At 53.8% G+C, this 18,539-nt stretch overlaps 1 protein-coding gene across 1 annotated transcript in view; it reads left to right on the top strand.

The window, feature by feature from the left end:
• Positions 1-18,539, top strand: part of LOC112410791 (TRIO and F-actin-binding protein-like) — a 29,736-nt gene that overhangs the window by 5,556 nt on the left and 5,641 nt on the right. Inside the window, exons 3-9 of the mRNA XM_024761549.1 lie at positions 1,718-2,141; positions 2,639-2,768; positions 3,718-3,878; positions 8,948-9,087; positions 10,591-10,780; positions 12,234-12,402; positions 17,870-18,530. Coding sequence (XP_024617317.1) covers positions 3,765-3,878; positions 8,948-9,087; positions 10,591-10,780; positions 12,234-12,402; positions 17,870-18,530 — 1,274 coding nt within the window. The 5' untranslated portion in view covers positions 1,718-2,141; positions 2,639-2,768; positions 3,718-3,764. The remainder of the gene's footprint in view (positions 1-1,717; positions 2,142-2,638; positions 2,769-3,717; positions 3,879-8,947; positions 9,088-10,590; positions 10,781-12,233; positions 12,403-17,869; positions 18,531-18,539) is intronic.

Below are 18,539 nucleotides of genomic sequence, written 5' to 3' on the forward strand. Positions count from 1 at the left end.
TCGCCCACAGGAGGGGGCTCCCTCCAACAGACCCCTTCACTCGTCCCAACACACCCTTGGCTCACAGGCCCCCTTCAGGACCCTGGCTACTGCCCAACCCCGATCCCCCCACCGCAACTGTTTTCCCTGCCCTGGAGGAATGCAACCAGGTAGCTCCAGAGCTGCGGAGAGCACTCAGGACAGCCCACCAATCCCACCCACTGACTCTCCCCCTCACCTCCTTATTCTTTCCCCTCCAGCCTCACTGCTTCTTTCCCCTCAGCCTGAAATGCTTTTCCCAGGACCTGCAGGCTCACTGCCACGTCTTCTCCAGGTCTTTGCTTAAAGGTCGCCATCTCAGAGAGGCCATCGCCGACCACCTTATTTATTTATTTTTTAATGTTTAACATTTTCCAAATTATTTTTGGCTTTTTTTAATGTTAAGTAAGAAATAGAGCCATTGGAATTGTTTTATTGACTAAATATATATGTGTATATATATGAGATCCAGCTGTAAATACTTCCTGACCACCTTATTTAAAAAGTAATGCTCTTGGGCTTCCCTGGTGGCGCAGTGGTTGAGTCCGCCTGCCGATGTAGGGCACATGGGTTCGTGCCCCGGTCCGGGAAGATCCCGCATGCCGCGGAGCGGCTGGGCCCGTGAGCCATGGCCGCTGAGCCTGAGCGTCCGGAGCCTGTGCTCCGCAATGGGAGAGGCCACAATGGTGAGAGGCCCACGTACCGCAAAAAAAAAAAATAATGCTCTCCCCACACCAGCCACTTCCAACCCCCCAACCCCTTCATTTTTCTCCTTAGCACCTATCACCAGCCGACATACTCCATGTATTGCTTCTTTATCTTGTTTGGGATCTGATCTGTTTGTCTCCACTAGAATGTAAGTGCCACAAAAATAGGAGGTTCGCTCTTTTGTTCACTGATGTGTCCTCAGCACACACAACAGACAAAGTAGGGGCTCTGTAAGTATTGAATGAATTGAAGTGTCAGGAGTGCCACGCTGAGTTGGCCCCAGATTTTACTGGTTGGTGGGGGCTAGAGAGCTGGGGCCATACCCAGAGTTTCAAACTCAAACCAAGCACCCACCCACCCCCTGACTCAGAGAGGTCAAGTAACTGTCTCAGGATCCCATGGCCTCACTACAAGTGCTAGAGCCTCGCTGCTCCCTGTATTGCTTACGGTAATTGGGACTGGGCAGAAAAATCATTATCGTTGTTATGAAGGTGTGCTTTCACCCACTCCGTCCTGTGCCAGGATGACCTGTTCAGGGGTCTGTCTCTCCCCCTGGTCAGTGGGCTCCCCCTTTTAGAAGGAGCCACGTTTTATTCATGTTACCATATCCCTGGTGCCCAGCACAGGCCTGGCATGTACCAGGTACCTGTGAATGTCTGAACTAGTGAATGAGGATGCTCTGTATTGGCCAGTGGAGTCCAGACACACCAGGGTTTTAGTCTTGGCTCTGCCACTTACTAGCTGGGTGACACTGGCGAATTAGTTCATCTGATCCTAGTTGCTGTGAAATGAGGATCTTGGTACTTAATCCTTCAGGTTACTACGTCCTCATAGATGTAAAGATTTTGGAATAGAAGCTGGCATAGTGCAGAATGTTAGCTTAGAAAAGAAGGAGCTTTGCATTTTGTGAGTGAGCTCCACATCAGTGGAAGTGTGCAAATGGATGTGCAAATGGTCGAAAACCCCTGGGCATTTCATTTCATCCTCACAGGTACTACTGCCACCTCCATTTTACAGATAAGAAAATTGAGACGCAGAGCCAAAGCCAGCCTAGGAGACTGTGGCGGGAACGAACCGAAGGGAGAGAGATTAAAAAGAGCCAGAACCGCCAGTGCCAGCCCTTTCAAGAACCCCCTGGGAACCCTGCCACTGCTGCTCTGGCTGAGCGTGCAGCGGGTCTGGCACTCTGAGGCGTCTGGGCGTCGCCCGCCTCCGCCCCGCCCCTTGTCCTCGGGTTGGCCAATCCCAAGGTCTTCATGTAAATGAAGCACCTAGAAAGAGCCTATGCGAGAGCGGCAGGGGCGTGGTCTTCGTCCACCTTCCAGGCAACGTTCTGATTCATTGTTAAAATAGAAAGGCTGTGACCCCTGGCACCTCACCCCAGCACCCCCTTGTGTGTGGAAACCCGAGCCGAGGTTAGTACCGCGAGCGGAAAGGTTGAGAGGGAGGAAAGGCTAGTGGGAAAAGGTAGAGGGCTGAGGGACACGAGGAGGGACTGTCTGACTAGCTGGATGGAGGGAGGTCCAGGGGTCCATTCCCCGGGTGGGGCATGCATGTCCGCTGAAGGTTTTTCATTGTTATATCCACACCTAAAGTGCATTTTAGAGAAGGATTCTGCCAATTGGTTGGGGGTGGGAGGGGGAAGCGGGAGCAGTGAGGGGCATGTGTATAAGAGCACCCCACACCCGCCCACAGGGGATTAAGCTGCTTTCTCAGTCGGAGGCGTTGCTCCTTTATGTGGCGGGATTGGGAAGGAACCGCCCAGGCTGGGCAGGACGGATGCCTACTCTCTGCACTACTGGGAACAGGGAACGACGCAGGGCGATAACAGCTCGGGGAGAATTGGAGACCCTGGGGCCACTGAAGTGCCAGTGGTGCCCCCAACCTCCACCGTGCCCTGCCACTTCCTCAGGTTTGGTGGTGAAGGAGCCAGGAATCTTCTCCCTGGTTGCCCCAGGGGAGGATGTGAAATTCCCCAGCTCTCCGCCAAGATTGGCAACTAAGGCCAGATCCCCTGCGACGCTTTGGAGGAAACTCGACAGGTATGAGCAGACGACCTGGGGTCACAGTAAGGTGCATGTGTGTTTGGGGATATGGATTCCTCTCACCCCACCCCGCTTGCTGGGGTGAGGAGAGCATCTTCAAGTCACTCTTCTGACGGGGCTCCCCCGCCCCGCCAGGGCATGGGGTTGGAGCCCTCAGTGGCGCCCAGAGGAAGAGCCCTGTGCTCAGCACAACACCAGGGGTTCTCTTTGGCTGAGCTCTTCCAGACTTGCAGAGTGACCTTATGTTGTTCACTTTCATCCATGATTTTGTTCTCAGTTCTGAAAATACCTGGCTGGCCACTTGCCTCACTCTCAGGGTTTCCCAAGGGACCTGTGTGAGTTGGCAGTGTGATCCAGTGTCCCTCACGCCCACCTCTGAGAGGATGGGGAGGTACAAAGACTGGGTTTGAATCCAGTTCAGCCACTGGGCCTTTGAACAAGTTATGGAATCTCTGTGAGACTTAGTTGCCTCATCTGAAATTATCATTAATTTTATCTACAGTGCAGGATAACTGTAAGGCAAGGGTACTCAAACTTTGGGGTGCATTGGAATCGCCTAGGAGACATGTATAAAATGCATTGTGTAAATGCTTTGTATAAGTGCCTCGCCTCCAGAGATTCTGGCTGGGTGGATCAGGGAAGGAACTGGGGATATGCATTTTATGAGCAGCTCAGCTGAGTCTAATGCAGGGTCCTCAAAATACACTTTGAGCAACACTGCAGTAATGACTAGAAATCACATGTCAAATGTTTGGCAGAGTGCCTGGTGCTTAGGAGGTGCTTAATGAGTGTTTGTTGAGTGAATAAGTGAACAGGTGAAAGAATTGATGGATAACCTCATTTCCTTGGTCCTTGGCGGTCTGGGGGCAAGCTGGGGCTGGAGTCCGGGTGGGCTGCCAGCCAGTCAGCTGGTCTTTGCCTCCCCCCGACCCCTAATTCTTCCCAGGCCCCACCATCGGATTGCAGGAGCTGCCCTGGCCTGATTCAACTGATATGGAGGGGTTAGCTGGGAATGCCCCCTGTGACCACTTTGAAGCTAATGTGCTTGCCCAGAGATGCTGTCAAAACTGCTTCCACCCTGAGGAGGCCCACAGAGCAAGGCATCAGGTAGGCAGGCTTTCCTGAGTGGTGGTTTGGGACAGGGGAGTCTGTGATGGGGGTGCCTGGCTGGGCCACTAACTTGCAGCTGAACTCAGACACTGACCTTCCTTGTGGTCAGAGCCTCAGTTTTCCCAGTCTGTACAATGAGGTGGTGGGACCATGTTAATGCTTCCCAAATGCCAGTTATTCTCCTCCTGCTCTTATGATTTTTTTGCCAAGCCTCATATAAGCTATTACTTACCGTACTGTCCATTAAATCAATACGCATTTTTTCACTTATATGAAAACAAAACTTTACATCACCACCACAAATAGAAAACTAGAATCATATCCTTTATATAGAAGGTTCAAAGGAAAGAATAAAAGAGGGAAAAAAAACCAACCCAGAAATGTCACTAAATTCTAACTAGAAAGTGTTGTCAGCTAAAGGTTCTGAGCCTGAGCCCTGCTGTCTCTCTGTTAAAAAGGGAGATTGGTAGGTGTTAGCCATTAAAGATACACACATCCACTGGAGACTTTCTCCTTGAAGGTACTGAAGGAGTAAAAGGGGAGGCATTTTCTCACTTTGTGATGGATGAGGTTTCAGGCTAAGCCCTGGTCCAAGTAAACCCAGAGCTATGAGAAGCACGGGACTGTGAATCTCCAAGGGCGCTGCAGCCTTGACCCCCTCATGGCTCTGTGTCATTCTCAGTGAGACTTGAGGCTCCCCTTGAGCCTGGCCGCCATCTCCATGCAGGCATTAGCCTCTAAGAGGTGGCCATTATAAGGTAGTTGCTGTTCAGCTTTGGAGCCAAGCAGACCAGAGTTCCAGTCCTAGGTTTGCCATTTACCCGCTGTGTGACCTTGGGTCATTGACTGCTCTGGTTTCACTCTCCTAATGGGTAAAGTGGGGCAACAAGTCTTCTCACCCAGGGCATCTGGCCCTGCTTAGCCCAAGTCACATGTGCCTAATTCGATACACATTCGTTTCCTTTCTTCCTCCTTCCCGACCAGAAAAGTCAACCTGGGAGATTCTTTTCTACCTGTCCTGATACCTCCAAAAACAGCTCCCCTACCCTCACCCCCAAGTTCAGGGAACAGTTGCCTGAAATCCCTTTGAGTCCATCTCCCATGCAAATGACCTTCTCCCGATGGGTGGGGAGATGGCAAGCCTGGAACAGGAGGAGAAGCTTGGATTCAGACAGGTCTGAGTTCTAGTCTCAGTCCCACCACTTCCCAGTTGAGACCCTGGGCCAGCTCATGTGTTCACATATATTGAATCGGTGCTTAAAATGTGCCAGGCATTATGCTAGATATTGGGGAAACAGTGACAAATAGAACAGACACAGTTCCTGGTTCATGGGCTTGTAGTCTAGCAAGAGAAATGGAGACTAAGAAAGTAATCATGCAAATAATTTTTTAATCATGGTTGTGATAAATGTTGTAAAGGAACTGCAAGTGGCATGAGGGTAAATGATAGGGCATTCGGGGAATGTTTCTCGAAGGAAATGATACTTTAACTGCTTGGTAAGGGCTATGAGGGCATCACCAGTGAAGCTGGGGTAAGAGGAGTGGAAGGGAACAATAAGTGCAAAGCCCCTGAGGCAGAAAGGAGGAGACACACTGGAGGGTGGAGAGAAGCCAAGGATGGAGAATGGGGTGGGGGCTGGGTCTCACCAGCCTGTGGGGACTTGTGGACATGCTGAGAACCTTGGACTTTTTCCTGAGAGGCATGGGGAGCCACTAAAGATTTTAAACAGGGGAGTGATGTGATCAGATTTGCATTTTCAAAAGTCACTCTGACTGCAGGACAGAGAATGGACAGCAGGGAGTGAGCGTGAACAAGGTGACCAATGAGGAAAAAGTGCAATTACTCATATCAGAGGTGACAGAGACTTTTTTTTTAATTAACTAATTTTATTTTGGCTGCACTGGGTCTTCATTGCGGCACGCGGGCTTCTCTAGTTGTGGCGCGAGGGCTTAGCTGCGGTATGTGGGATTTTAGTTCCCCAGCCAGGGATTGAACCCAGGCCCCCTGCATTGGGAGCATGGAGTCTTAACCACTGGAGTACCAGGGAAGTCCCTGATGCTGGAGGTTTTGAGATGGAGACAAATGGACACATTTCAGAACTAACTGAATAGGAGAATCTAAAGGATTTGGTAAATGAGTAACGTGGAGAGGCTGGAACATGGCTGACTGCTGTGTTATTTTCTGAGGCAGAGTTCTTGGAATGGGAGGCCCGTTTGGCGTTGTTTGGGGTGGTGTGTGGGAGGTGCCTGGGGGACACACTGGAGATGAGAGGAGTTTACTTAATATGAGGTGCTCAGGAGCCAGACCTCTGCGGGAGATAGAGGCTTTCAGGTCATCAGGATCTGGCGCTGATGACGGTCCTGCTCATGGATGAACAGTTTCAAACGCGTAGAGTCCCAAAATCTGTGTGTTAAAAAAGCATCCCCCAGCCAGATCCTTAATTACACTCCAGCACACACTCATCCCTGAGGGGCCTGATAAAGGTATCACCTGGGGCTAGAGCCAGTTCTGACATCGTCACCTATGTTAGAAAATGCAGGGACTTCCCTGGTGGCGCAGTGGTTAAGAATCTGCCTGCCAATGCAGGGGACATGGGTTCGAGCCCTGGTCCGGGAAGATCCCACATGCCGTGGAGCAACTAAGCCCGTGAGCCACAACTACTGAGCCCATGTGCCACAACTACTGAAGCCTGCGCGCCTAGAGCCCGTGCTCCACAAGAGAAGCCACCGCAATGAGAAGCCTGCGCACCGCGTTGAAGAATAGCCCCTGCTCACCGAAACTAGAGAAAGCCCGCACGCAGCAACGAAGACCCAATGCAGCCAAAAATAAATAAATAAATAAATTTATTTGAGAAAGAAAGAAAGAAAGAAAGAAAATGCAGAAAGGGCCCCAGGTCACAGAGCAAACCTTTCCCAGAAGCTTGCTCCAGCTCCCCATGATCCTGGGCTCTGGATGCATCTCTGCTCTGCTCTCAGCTGAGTCTCCCAGGCTGGGAGGTGTGAGGAGACCTTATCCCTGGAAATCACACAGCCTAGACCAGGTCATGGCCAGGTTCTGGTTGGAGCGGGGAGGGTCTTGCTGTATGCCAGGCCCCACACATTCCTTTTCAATGCATCTATCCTTAAGTGTCTTTAACATTTTATTGACTTAACGCTAATAAAATTCTATTGAATGTTTTTACATTATTTATCATATTTAAGATGTACAGACCTGGTGGTGTTCTAAGCCCTTTTACTCATATTAACTCATTTAATTCTCATAACACCCCTAGGGCATGGGTCCATTAATCACCTCCGTTTTGTAGATGAGGAAACCAGGCTCAGAGAGGGAAGTCACTGGGCTGAGGTCACCCAGCTGGGAAGTGGAGGCGCCAGGATTGGGCCTGATGACTGTCTGAGGCCAGAGCCCGTGCTGACCCGCCAGACAGGAAATCAGAGCTGGGGATTAGTTGCTGGGCCTACTCGTGTGGATGGTGGGTAGTGACGGGGGCTGGAGGTGAAGGCAGGGAGGAGGTACCACGACAGGCTGGGGCTCCTGCCGGGCCCAGCTGGGCTGGGACCCCTCGATGATGCCCAGAGTGCCGCTCCCTCCTTATTCACGCGGCAAGGTCCCCAGGGTAGCCAAGGCGCCAGGCCGGGCTGCAGATCTGACACCTCCCGCTATGGAGCGCTGATCAGAATCTGGCTCCCGGGCAGGGGGCGAAACTGAATCCAGAAGGGCCTTCCTTCTCTGGCTTGGATGGTGCGGCAGACACCCCAGCCCCACTCCTTGGCACTGCCCAGGTCCCAGAGTGGCGGCCTTCTTGGAACCCGGAGACTCTGTGCCCACCCCAGGGCTGCGGCCAGGCTGTGGCCTCCGCCCCGGTTTTGGGCTCCAAGGTCCCCAGGGAGCCCGGGCCCAGGCCCCCGCCCGGCCCCGCTCTCAGGTGAGCCTCGAGGATCGGGTTCCTGCGGTTTCATGTCCTGCATTGTTCTTGGCTGGGCCCCGGCTTATGAAACAGTAATGAGGGGCCCCTGCTCCCGCAGCCGGCCCCTCTAAGGTTTCCACTGCCTCGGCTGCCGCCACCTCGGCCCAGAGTCGGGGCCTGGGAGGGCAGCAGCGTGGGGGCCTGAGTTGGAGCCCCCCGGGTACGAGGGTGCTGACAGCCGCCAGCCGCCACTGCCGGAGCCCGCCGCCCAGGTAATCCGAGAGGAGGCGGGGTGCAGGGTGCCGTGGCCGCTGTCCCCCTCACCGGGGGGAGGGCCCTGCCACCCTGGGAGGTGGGGAGGAATGGGGGGGCCTTCCCGGAGGCGAGCAGCCGTTCCCCCGGGTGAGCCCAGCACCAGCCTTTGCAGGTGTGGCCCTGCTCAGGGCAGGAGGGAGAGAGAAACCCTCAGCCAGCTTGGGGGCCCTGACCCCAACCCCTGGAGCCTTGACCTCTCAGCCCTGGAGCCCCCTGGCCCTCCTTTAGGAGCGCACATCTCTCCTTTTCTCCAAGGTCTCCCTTCCCAGCTCCTCCTCCCTCAGACTACCTCTTCCTGCCTCAAACATTTTCCTTCATCCTCCGGACTAGCTTAATCCTCCCTCTCCCTCCTCATCCTTGAGTTCTGGCAACAGAAGACCCTTTTGGATCCTTTAGTGCACTTCACATCCTCAGGCACAGACTCATACCTGTGTGCCGACACACACGTGCTTGCTTGTGTACACAAGTCAGGTGGGTATGCTAATGCGTGTTTATAAACACGTATAAATAAACGTACATGCACTTACGCAAACACACACATCAGTGTACCCACCAGACATGCATACACATGCGTGCACATGCGCATACTTGCACACACGCAGGAATTTATACGAACACATACCTGTAGACATGTGCGCATGCACATAACCTGTACCTCTGCCAGCCCCCAGCTTGGGTCCCAAGGAGCACTTCCAGGCTGATGGACAGCTCTCCCTGAGAAGTGGAGATCCCAGGAGGAGCTGTCTGGAGACTCTTCCACACCGCCTGGTGGGGGGAGGGGCTGCACAGGGGGAGGGGAGCCCCCACGTGGGCGACGAGCTGCCTCCTCTCCGACTGTCTCAGGAGCCCGGGAGCCCTCCAAGTGCTGAGGCGCCCTACTGCGACCTGCCGCGCCGCCCAGCCGCCCCTGAGGACCCGCTCGGTGCCTCGACCTCCAACTGCCAGTCTGTGGTGGGTTCGGGCCTTGGGCCAGGGCCTGAAAGGTAGGTAGAGCCCTGGGGCCTGAGGAGGGGTTCCCGGGGTTGGATGCCCACACCCATCCCACCCCACACCCCTTCTTGATGGCAGCCTCCGTCTGTGATGGCTGCTGTCGTGGGTCACATGGTCAGTCCACTCGGCCTGGGTACAGGCAGCAGTGGGCATGTTCCATGGGCCCTAACTCAGGGGATGGGGCAGCGTGCACCCACCCTGCAGTGGGCATGGCCCACAGCCCACTCACATTTCCTGGTTCCCTTTGCACTGCTTTAAAAGATTAAACAGTCTCAGCACCCAGGGGCGCTTTTTATCACCCACCTACCTGACCATGCACTGCCCCTAGGCTCTGGAATTCCCTCCACCCCAGGGCCTGAGTTGGACCGAAGTCCCTCTTTGGGGCCATGGTGCCTTGGGAGGACATGGCTGAGGATCTAGAGACCTGGGTTCCAGCTTCAGCTCCTTTCCTGATGGGCTGTGGGACCTTGGGCAAGTTATTCCCTCTTTTTATACCTCAGTTTCCCTGTTTAAAAAAGAAGAGGGATTGAATCAAACCAGCATTGTTTTGCGAACATGTGTTCCTCATAGGTAGGCATTATTTTACAAAAAACAAAAAAACAGCTCTGCCATCAAATATGTTTCAGAAAGTCTGGTATAAACAAATTGGAATATTGTTTTTGCAGGACTTGTCAGAGCTTTTAGTTTGCTAGCAGGCACTGTGCTTTTGGGTGGGGAAGGTAGGAGAAGAGTGTAATATGTCTCAAACTTATTTGACCACAGACCTCTTTTAAGGGTCATCACTCATTTCTGTCTCATAGGCCAATTTGTGGGTCACTCTTTTTTTTTTTTAATTTTAGAATTTTATTTATTTTTTATACAGCAGGTTCTTATTAGTTATCCATTTTATACATATTAGTGTATATACGTCAATCCCAATCTCCCAGTTCATCACACCTCCCCACCACTTTCCCCCCTTGGTGTCCATTGTGGGTCACTTTTTGGGGATACTGCCAGCTCTAACCTACTGGCTTCTTTAAAGCAGGGCTTTCTCTACAGCTCCCTCCCTCGGCATCCAGACCGGTGGCCCTGTCACTGCCCCTGGAGCCCTGCTCCCTCTCAAAGCCCCCTATTAGCCCAGCGTGATTCTGTCTTAGTCTTACAGAGCTTGGGGTCCTCTCTCCTGCTCCAGTAACATGGTGGGGGTTGAGGCCACAGCCCTGGTTCACAGTGCATCTCTGCCTTTTCCTAGCTCTGTGACCTTGGCCAGTCCCTTGACCTCTCTGAGCCTCAGTTTCTTCATCTGTAAAATGGGAATCTTTACACTCACTTCGAAGGGAGGCTGTTGGAGCTAAACGAGGCAGCCCACGTGAAGGGCAGAACACAGGCAGCCCTCGGTGTTAGCTCCCTCCTCCACTCAAAAGTGAGGTGTGTGTGCACCTGGGTGGTGGTGGGGTGTTACTCCTTAATTCCCATCACTTTGAGGGAAAAAGTCATGGGTCTGTCTCCTCTCCCAGGGGCCCATCAACAGGGCTCCCTGCAGAGGGCCTCACAGCCACCCCCAGGAGCCAGGAACCCGAGGCAGCACCCTACCTGGAGGGCCTGGCCTCCTCCCTCTGCGGCAACTTCAACGAGAGCCCTGACTCTGGCACCAGCTCCAGCCCTGACTGCGAAGCCCCTGATGATACCAGCGACTCGTCTTCCGTGGTGAGAGGGGGGCGGGAGGCCAGGGCAAGAGCAGGTGTCTGCCCCTGGGCCAGCCCTGGGGTCCCACGCAAACCCCCAGACGGGGCTGAGCCTCTCACAACAGGGAACGGAGCCGAGGTCCTCTGGAGCCTTAGCCAGCATGTTGGGCTGCCCCAGACCCTGCACCTGGGAGGGACCGGGGGCTCTGCAGGGCCAGCCCAGGGGGCTGAGGGTCTGGCTCTGAAAAGATGGAGGCAGGTGTTTCAGTTGACAGGGAGCTCGTGCATCATCAACGGGCTCCAGCTGCCAAAAACTCTCAGTTCACGGAGGGCCAGGATGTTGGGTGTGGTATCCAGATCAGGAGTGGGACTGGACCTAGGCCCTGCCCTGGTCACCCACTGCTAAGCCCCATGGCCAGCCCTGGCATAGATATCCGAGGGTCAGAGGAAAGGGAGCAGGCTGTAGGGCCTGGCAAGGGCGGGGGGCTATTTAGCCAGGAGAAGAGGAGACTCAGGGGAACTTCTTGGGACACGCGACCCTCAAAGTGTTGTCCCGGGACAGAAGAGGCAGGCTATCCAGGAGACCCCAGGGGAAAGTGATAAGATTCAGAATAAAACGATCCAGCCCTGCAGGCATTGTCTCAGGAAGGCTCACCACCCCACTCTGAGGTGGAGAGTTTTATGTCCCTGTTTTGGGGCAATAAATCTGAGGCTCAAAGAAGGGAAGTGACTTACTTGAGGCCACACATCTGGGAAGTGGTGGGGCTAGACTTTAGGAGTTTTTTTGTTATTATAAATTTATTTATTTTTGGCTGCATTGGGTCTGTTGCTGCGCGCGGGCTTTCTCTAGTTTTGTTGAACGGGGGCTACTCTTCAATGTGGTGTGTGGGCTTCTTATTGCTGTGGCTTCTCTTGTTGCGGAGCACGGGCTCTAGGCGCGTGGTAGCTTCAGTAGTTGTGGCATGCGGGCTCAGTAGTTGTGGTGCACGGGCTTAGTTGCTCCGCGGCATGTGGGATCTTCCCGGACCCGGGCTCGAACCCGTGTCCCTTGCATTGGCAGGAGGATTCTTAACCACCGCGCCACCAGGAAAGCCCCTGGGGCTAGACTTTGAACTTACCTACTTCTCTCTGGATCCTGGGGGTACCTCTGGGGCAGGGACCGCCATTTGAAGGCCCTCCTACCACACAGAGTCTGACTACCCTGGATTCAAGTCCCCTCCCATATAAACCGTTTCCCAGCTGTGTGACTTTGGGCAAGTTCTTAGCACCAAGGGATATACCTACTGCACAGGGTTGATTGAACCTTCACTGAGTTCACACCTTACAAGAGCCCAGCACAGTCCTGAGCATACAGCAGGTGCTCTTGCAATGTCAATTCCCTTTCCTTCCATCTATCCATCTCATGCTGGGAGTGTAGGCCCTGGGCTCTCTCTCCTTGCTCTCCAAACAGGCTTTCTCCTCCCCTTCCCTGGCAGGACTGGGACACTGTTGAGAGGCAAGAGGAGGCCCCCAGTGGGGACAAGTTCACCGTGATGATCCCACGGAAGCCACAGGAGGGGCCAAGGGCTGACAGTGCCCGAAGGGCTCCTCCTCTCCTCACCCGGTCCCCTGTAGGAGGAGACACTGCAGGCCAGAGAAAGGAGGGTGAGTACCTTCTGCCAGGCCAGGTTGGTCCCTGTGACCACAGGTGTGGTGATGGCCAGGGGCCTGGGAACCAGATAACCATTTCTCTGGCCGCGTGGGCCCCTGGGTACATCTTACTTTGACAGCTTGAGTCTTAATAACAGTAACGGTCCCCATATAATTATGGAGCAGGCAATGTGCCATGCAATCTGCTTTAAATACATCATCTTGCAACTGGTGGGTCAGGATCTTCAGGTTGCAAGTGATGGAAACTGGCTGAGTAAAAGTCTAGAGGAATGCCTTCGGGCATGGCTGGACCCAGGTGTGCAAATGGCATCAGAAATCTGGTGTCTGCTCTTCTCTCTTCATTCTCAGATCCTCCCCTGATGGTGGCAGGATGAGTAGCAGCGGTATCAGGCTGTATCCTACCTAATTTTCAACTCCCACAGTAAGCAGGCACAATCTTCCCGATAGATATAGCTGAAGTCCCAGGAAGGGTTCTCCCTGGACACAGCATGGGTCATGTGCCCAACCTGGAGATCAGGGATGGGATCAATCCCCTGTTCAAACTTCATGGTCTGAGAGTGGAAGAGAGGAGATGGCCCAAAGGAAATCAAGGAGGTGTTGTTTCCAGAGAAAGGCAGAAGGCTGCTGGTCAGGCCAAGCCCACAGATGCCCATGACACTGGTCAGCGTCTCGCTGGTATGTGAACCCAGGATGCTGGACCCCCAAAGTTTGGGCCCTCCATCACTACTGCACTGTGTTGCCTCCTGGTCTGTGTCTTCAGCATCATCAGGATTTAGAGATATGGGGCGGGGCATCCATGTCCTAACCCCAGAAGGCAGTCTTGGCTTCCTACGGCTCCTGTAGCATTCAGTCATCAAACACATGAGCACTCACCATGTGTAAGACCTGATGCCAGATACCTTGGGCATTCAGGAAGAGCCAGACATGGTCCCTGCCCCGAAAAGCTCATCATCTAGTAAAGCAAACAGATGGGAGATGACAAACAGCAGCTCAGGACAGAGGAAGGGCAGAAACAGCTGTGCGGGGTTGTGAGAAGGGCTGGGGGTGGGGGTCGGGGTAGGTCCGGGGTCCAGGGAGAAAGAGCTTCATTCCAGCCAAGGAAGGACTCAGAGGAACACCTTTTGGACGTGGCACCGTAGCTGAGGAAACAGCTGGGTAAAGGCATGGAGGTGTGAAAAGGGAGTATCCTGGTATGCACAGCTTTAGCAGAGACGGTGGTATATAGCTGGGCCAGACCATGCGGGGCCTCAAGAGTCTAGCCAAGGAGTCTGGACTCTCTTTTGTAAGTAGCAGGGAGCCACAGGAGGTTTTTGCGAATGGGAGCGATGTAATTGGTCCTGTGCCTTAAGAATTTCACTAGGGCAAGGTGTGAAGGATGAACTGAAGCAGGGCGAGGCAGTTTAAGAGACTGTTGCAGCCACTGTAGTGATAACTGGTTTAGGCATGAATCACCGACTGATGCTGAATTCCTGGGTGAAGGGTTGTCAGGGAACAGTATATTCACACGGTCTCAGAGTATCGCCCCTCGGATTACATATCGATTACAGAGGGAAAAGGCACCCTTAGGATGGGAAGATCTGGCAGACACCACCTTAACCAAGTGGCCGCTCAGCATCCCAGCATGGGGCAAACTGGCCAGGTGCCCCCATGTGTTGCACGGGGGAGGACATGGCATCTTTTCCAAGTCCAAGAGAGTGGGAACTGATTTTTGGACAGTTAGACAGGAGGCTGTGAGAGCAAATGTTGCGTGGACAGGGAGGGCCTCTCTGGGGAGGCGACATTGTAGCTGAGATCTAAGTTCAGAAACAGAAGGAAGAGCCATTGCAGAGCCTTAAGGAGTGGGCAGAGGTGGCAGGTTCGCGGAGAGAAGAAAGACGGGGTGATAGGAGCATGTGGAGTGTAGGAGAAGGGGGTGCAGAGGAGGCCGGTGTTGGGGGCCACCAGTAACCTGACCCTCCCTCCCAACCTGTTCCTCCTCCAATCTGTTCTATGTCACCACCCATCCGGAGGCTCAGGTCCCAAATCTCGTGTTATCCCGATTCCTCTTTCCTCACCTTTTACATCCAATCAGCAGCAACTCTGGTCAGCACCTCCAAAACACACCCCAAATATGTCTCCTTTTTGCCATCTTTACCACTGCTCCCCGACCAAACCAGGGGTTATTGCCACAGCGCCTTCAGATCTCCTGTTTCTGCCAGGCCCCTTTAGTCCATTCTGCCCCCAGCAGCTGAGCCATCCTTTAAAAACATTCATCAGATCTTGTCAGCACCCCAGTCTCCACTGCCCTGCCCCATCAGGCCCTGGGGAGAGTGTGTATGGGAAGAAGCACCTCCCCAGTGCGAATGGCCTGAGAGCTGATGGGGTTTTGTACTAAATCCCTGCTTTCTTGCTCTTAAACACAGGGGCCGTGGGGTGGGGGGACCCTCACTATGTGACCTGCTTGATCAAAGGCAGTCACCACTGTCTGCCTGGCGGCAGGTTCCCAAATGCAGCAGGAGGCCACGGCCTGGGGGGAATTAGCCAAGTCCAAGATGCTGGGAATGCCTTGACATCCCTCTCGGGGCACCTCTCAGTTTGCAGACACACTCCATGGGGCAGGCTGTGCCGAGCCCGGCTAGCTGAGGGACAAAACACAGATGCCCTAGAACATCTGCATAGCCTGCCCTGTGTGCTCACTAAGGGGGCTGCAGGAATGAAGTCAGATCCTGGGTGGGCCAGGCACCAAGGGATGCTTGTGATGGGTGGAAAAGGGAAGAAACCGGGGCTGGGGGTGCTGACCCAGCTGTGAGCCACTGGGAGTGGTGGTAAACGCCATCTCAGCCAGTGCACATGCTCAAAGGGTGGGAAGACTCCAGGACGAGGTGCAACTCAGAGCTGGAAGGTGGTGGCACGATATTATTGCTCACTTATGGTGTGCTAGACACTTTCCTAAGCCCAGTAGACACAGTAGTAAACAAGAAGGCGAGGCCCCTACCCACAGGGCACTGGGAGGCCGGTGGGGGCAGGCAGAGCCTTGCCAGACATGGGAAATGCCTGGATTTTATTCCAAGTGCAGATGGGAGCCCCTGAAGTTTTTGCCTTTTTTTTTTTTTGCGGTACACGGGCCTCTCACTGCTGTGGCCTCTCCCGACGCGGAGCACAGGCTCCGGACGCGCAGGCTCAGCGGCCATGGCTCACGGGCCCAGCCGCTCCGCGGACGTGGGATCTTCCCGGACCGGGACACGAACCCGCATCCCCTGCATCGGCAGGCGGACTCCCAACCACTGCGCCACCAGGGAAGCCCTGCATTTTAAAAAATCTTTTAGAAGAGTTGCAAGGATAGTACAGAGAGTTTCCATTATACCGCTTACCCGGGTTTTCCCAGTGTTGACATCTTACATAACCATAGCCCTATTATCAAAATTAAGAAATTAACACTGGTAACAATACTACTGACTAAACTACAGTCAGTAGTTTGGATTCACCGTTTTTCCACAAATGTCCCTTTTATGTTGCAGGATCCAATCCAGGATCCCACATTGTGTTTAGTTACCGTGTCTTTCAGTTTTCTCCCATCTGTGACAGCTTTTCGTCTCTCCTTGTAAGCAGGGGTGATCTAGCTAGATTTGCTTTTGGAAAGGATCTCCCTGGATGGGTGTGATGACCTTGGGCCCAGAGTGCACATTGTTGGGGGGCTATTGCAACCATCCAGGTGAGAAAGGAGGGTAGCTGAGAGCGGGGAGGTGGGAAGAGGTGAATGAGAGGAGCGTGCAGATTTGGAACATCATGGGGCATCAGACCATCACGCAACCACAAGGCAAATTTTTTTTTTGGCCGAATCGCTGGCTTGCGGGATCCTAGATCCCAGTCTCGGCGGTGAAAGCGCCGAGTCCCAACCCCTGGACCGCCAGGGAATTCCCAACAGCGCTCTGTGCGTGGTTCCAGTTCCTCGATGGGTGCTGGAAACTCAAGACTTCAGTGACGCCAGCTCAGAGAGTTTGGAGGAGGCAGAGGTTTCAAAGTGTGAGAAGAGGGTTTCTTTTTTTTTTTTTTTGGCCGCGTTGCGTGGCTTGTGGGATCTCAGTTCCCCCACCAGGGACTGAGCCCTGGGCCAAGGCAGTAAAAGTGCAGAATCCCAACCACTAGGCCATCAGGCAACTCCCCAGAGAAGAGGGACTCTTAAGTGCGGACTTTAATGAATGCAGTCGTGGCTCCTTCAAGACATGGCCACAATACCCGTTACTTCTCTCCTGAAGTACCAGCCCAGGGACATGCACACAGCTGGTGGCCACCACGTGCTTGGTGACCAAGGGACTGAGGGGGGTGTAGGGTGACACCATGATCATGGCGGCCCCTTCACGGGGATGGGAGTTGTGAGGGGGTCACTGATTAGCGAAGTTACATGAATCCCTTAGATCAGGGCTTCTTAAACTGTAACGTGCATGCAGATCACCTGGGAATCTTATTAACATGTGATTCTGATGCAGTGCACCCCGGGTGCACCTGAGATTCTGCATTTCTCAGCAAACCCCCGGGTGAGGCCAATGCTGCTGGTTCACAAAAGGAACTTTTTAGAGCGATCACACAAGTCTCACTGGAAGAGAGGGGGGAATTTCTCGGAACCCAGTTGCAGGAAGTAGAACAGAAATGAAAATTTGTTGGTAGCTGCTATTCGATCTAGCTCTCCCTCTCTGGGGTCACACAGGCTATTTTATGCTTCTTTCTTTCTTTTTCTTTTCTTTAAAGGTTTTTTGATGTGAACTATTTTTTTTTTTTTTTTTTTTTTTTTGCGGTACGTTGGCCTCTCATTGTTGTGGCCTCTCCCGTTGCGGAGCGCAGGCTCAGCGGCCATGGCTCACAGGCCCAGCCGCTCCACGGCATGTGGGATCTTCCCGGACCAGGGCACGAACCCGTGTCCCCTGCATCGGCAGGCGGACTCCCAACCACCGCGCCACCAGGGAAGCCCAATGTGGACTATTTTTAAAGTCTTTATTAAATTTGTTATAAGATTGCTTCTGTTTTATGTTCTGGTTTTTTGACCGCAAGTCATGTGGGGTCTTAGCTCCTCGACCAGGGATTGAACCCGCACCCCCTGCATTGGAAGGCGAAGTCTTAACCACTGGACGGCCAGGGAAGTCCCTCACAGACTATTTTCAAAACTGCTCTTTACTAGTTTGCCTCTTTTCTAACTTGTTCGTGAACCCCCAGACTATGTGACCTTCGGCTCTAGAGCCCACCCCACTTTGACCGAGTCATCCTGGTTTTCAATTTCAAATTCCTGACCTCAGCTTGAGAGTGGCATCTAAGCCCTCCTCCAATCTGTTGCTCAGAGGCGTGGAGTTGTGTGATAGGGAAAGTGGGTCCTCTAAGGAGACAGTGTGGGGTCTGCCCCAATCATCTGTCCCAGGGGACAAAGGAAGGTAGGCTGTGGGAGCTGCCTAGACCTCTGCCTTTACCTTGAACCTACCTCTTCTCTCTCTAGGCTCTGGTGGTGGGAACCGAAGCGCCGGACAACACTGGGCGAAGCTCCGGGGAGAAAGTGGGTACTTCTTGGAGCGGCACCGGTCGGCGCTGACCCCGGTCTCTCCCGCGACACCACAGAGTGGTCCTCGAAGTGCCACCCCCCAGGCTTCCTCTCTCCATCGCTCTGCTTCCACACAACTCGATACCTCCCGAGCCTCCTCTCCCCCCCGAATTGCCCAACGGGACAACCCTAGAACCTCATCCACCCAGCAGGACACCCCCAGGACCTCTTCCACACAGCGGAACACCCCCAGAGCATCCTCTCCCTCAAGAGTTGCCCAACGGGATAACCCCAGAACCTCGTCCACCCAACAGGACACCCCTAGGGCCTCTTCCACGCAACAGAACACCCCCAGAGCATCCTCTCCCTCAAGAGTCGCCCAACGGGACAACCCCAGAACCTCGTCCACCCAACAGGACACCCCCAAGACCTCTTCCACACAGCGGAACACCCCCAGAGCATCCTCTCCCTCAAGAGTTGCCCAACGGGATAACCCCAGAACCTCGTCCACCCAACAGGACACCCCCAAGACCTCTTCCACACAGCGGAACACCCCCAGAGCATCCTCTCCCTCAAGAGTTGCCCAACGGGATAACCCCAGAACCTCGTCCACCCAACAGGACACCCC

Source organism: Neophocaena asiaeorientalis, unplaced genomic scaffold, assembly GCF_003031525.2.
Source record: "Neophocaena asiaeorientalis asiaeorientalis breed wild unplaced genomic scaffold, Neophocaena_asiaeorientalis_V1.1 scaffold473, whole genome shotgun sequence".
Taxonomy (NCBI): Eukaryota; Metazoa; Chordata; class Mammalia; order Artiodactyla; family Phocoenidae; genus Neophocaena; species Neophocaena asiaeorientalis.